General features: G+C 43.6%; 1 protein-coding gene across 1 annotated transcript; it reads right to left on the bottom strand.

Moving 5' to 3' along the window:
- Positions 1 to 159: 159 nt before the first annotated feature.
- On the bottom strand, positions 160 to 1,123 carry LOC104952701 (acidic leucine-rich nuclear phosphoprotein 32 family member E-like; the record flags this gene model as incomplete). The annotated part of the gene is made up of 2 exons (XM_010779566.1): positions 160 to 294; positions 883 to 1,123. Coding segments are annotated over 2 exons (376 nt in total), but the record flags the coding sequence as incomplete, so codon positions are not given.
- Between the last annotated feature and the right edge of the window lie 657 nt (positions 1,124 to 1,780).

Raw genomic sequence — 1,780 nt, 5'->3', positions numbered from 1 at the left:
TATTATTATGTGTGTGTGTCTGTGTGTGTGTGTGTATGTGTCTGTATATTATATGTGTGTGTGTCTGTATGTGTGTGTGTTTGTGTCACTGTGTGTGTGTGTGTGTGTGAATATGTCTCACTGTGTGTGTGTGTGTGTGTGTGTGTGTGTGTGTGTGTGTGTTTCTCTCACCAGAGCCTCCACGTTGCTCAGCTCTTTGATCTTGTTCCCGCTCAGGTTCAGGTAGGTGAGGTTTGGACATTTCTCTGAGAGCGTCTCCAGAGAGCCGGACAGGTTGTTGTCGCTCAGCTCCAGCTGCACAGGAAACGGGAAGTAGGTTAACATCACCTGGACACTCACCTGAGGAGGGTTCACCTGATGCTCCTGGGATTTATAAATCATGAAACCTAGGATCTCTTTAAAACGATCATGTTCTCAGATACTGAACCAGAGGAGGGGGAGAGAGGACTGAGGTCACTTCTAACAGGAGAGTGAACACCTGGACAGGTAAATCCTTCTGAACACACACCTTAAGCTAACACCAGATAGCGTTCTCTGTAGCTAACTACCTCACATCACACTGAGGAGACAGCAGGAGGATACCAGCTCTCCTTTTTAGTACTTTAAAGTAAAAAAGTAAGTACTTTTACTTTAAAGTACTATTTATTTTAGTTTACGCCCCAGCGTATAAACCCTGACCTCGTGATGTGAAGGGTTAAATACTAACTATCAACTCAGCACCATGTGAGACCTTTATTGTGAAATAGAGGACGTCAACATAACACAAGCTAACATGCTAACAGCAGCACGTTTGGGAACCAATAGGATCACAGTAGAAACTCTAAATACTAATATCAACATCAGCAGGCCCTCTTTAAAACCTGTGTGTGTGTGTGTGTGTACCTTGTGTAGTTTGGGCAGACAGGGCAGTTTGCTCAGAGAGCTCAGGCCCACGTTGACCATGCTGAGGAACTCCAGCTCAGTGAAGGCGTCCGTCAGACCCTCCACCTGACCGTCTGCTGAGCGGCTGTTATCCACCACCAGCTCCGCTATCTGACACACACACACACACACACACACACACACACACACACACACACACACACACACACACACACACACACACACACACACACACAATAACCTGGTAAACACATACTCTCAGATCGTCTGCCTCCATCCACCTCTCTGCATCTCCCCTAACCAGCAGGGGGTCCAGAGCCTTCAGCAGCGTTCCCTGAGGTGAGGGTTTCACTGAGCTTCAGTCTGACTGTCTTTATATATCATCACATATCAGATATATCAGATTGATCCAAATCAGCTGACCAATCAGTCATTAAGCCCTGTTAACTGAGTGAGTGCAGCAGAGCGCGTTCACAGGGGCTCTGCATGTGGTCAGAAGCATTCACAATGGCTAAATGTAACTTTTAAATCTTATTCCACTATTGTTTACATTTAGATTACCACAGCTGCTATGGGTTAAACATCTGTATCTGTATTTAAAGAAATGTGTGGATAACGAGTAAGTTCTCATTAAAAAAACAGACTTACAGTTATAACAATTAACTCAGCATGTTTACTGTACATTTAATATTCTTATCTAAAGGATACCTGCAGTTTAACAACAACAACAATCATTATTTAATATGTCTACACATATTCCTTATTAAAGCTATGTTTACATCTGTATTGTTGTAGTATCATGAACACATTAAACATACTTTATGGCCTGTTATTGATCGTATTAGTTATCTATATTTAGCCCGGCCGGGGAGTGTGGAACGCAGTCACTGACCCACTC

Source organism: Notothenia coriiceps, unplaced genomic scaffold (genome assembly GCF_000735185.1).
Source record: "Notothenia coriiceps isolate Sejong01 unplaced genomic scaffold, NC01 NC01_scaffold00020415, whole genome shotgun sequence".
NCBI lineage: Eukaryota > Metazoa > Chordata > Actinopteri > Perciformes > Nototheniidae > Notothenia > Notothenia coriiceps.
Note: the sequence above shows the minus strand (reverse complement) of the source record. Positions and strands in the feature narration are given on the sequence as shown.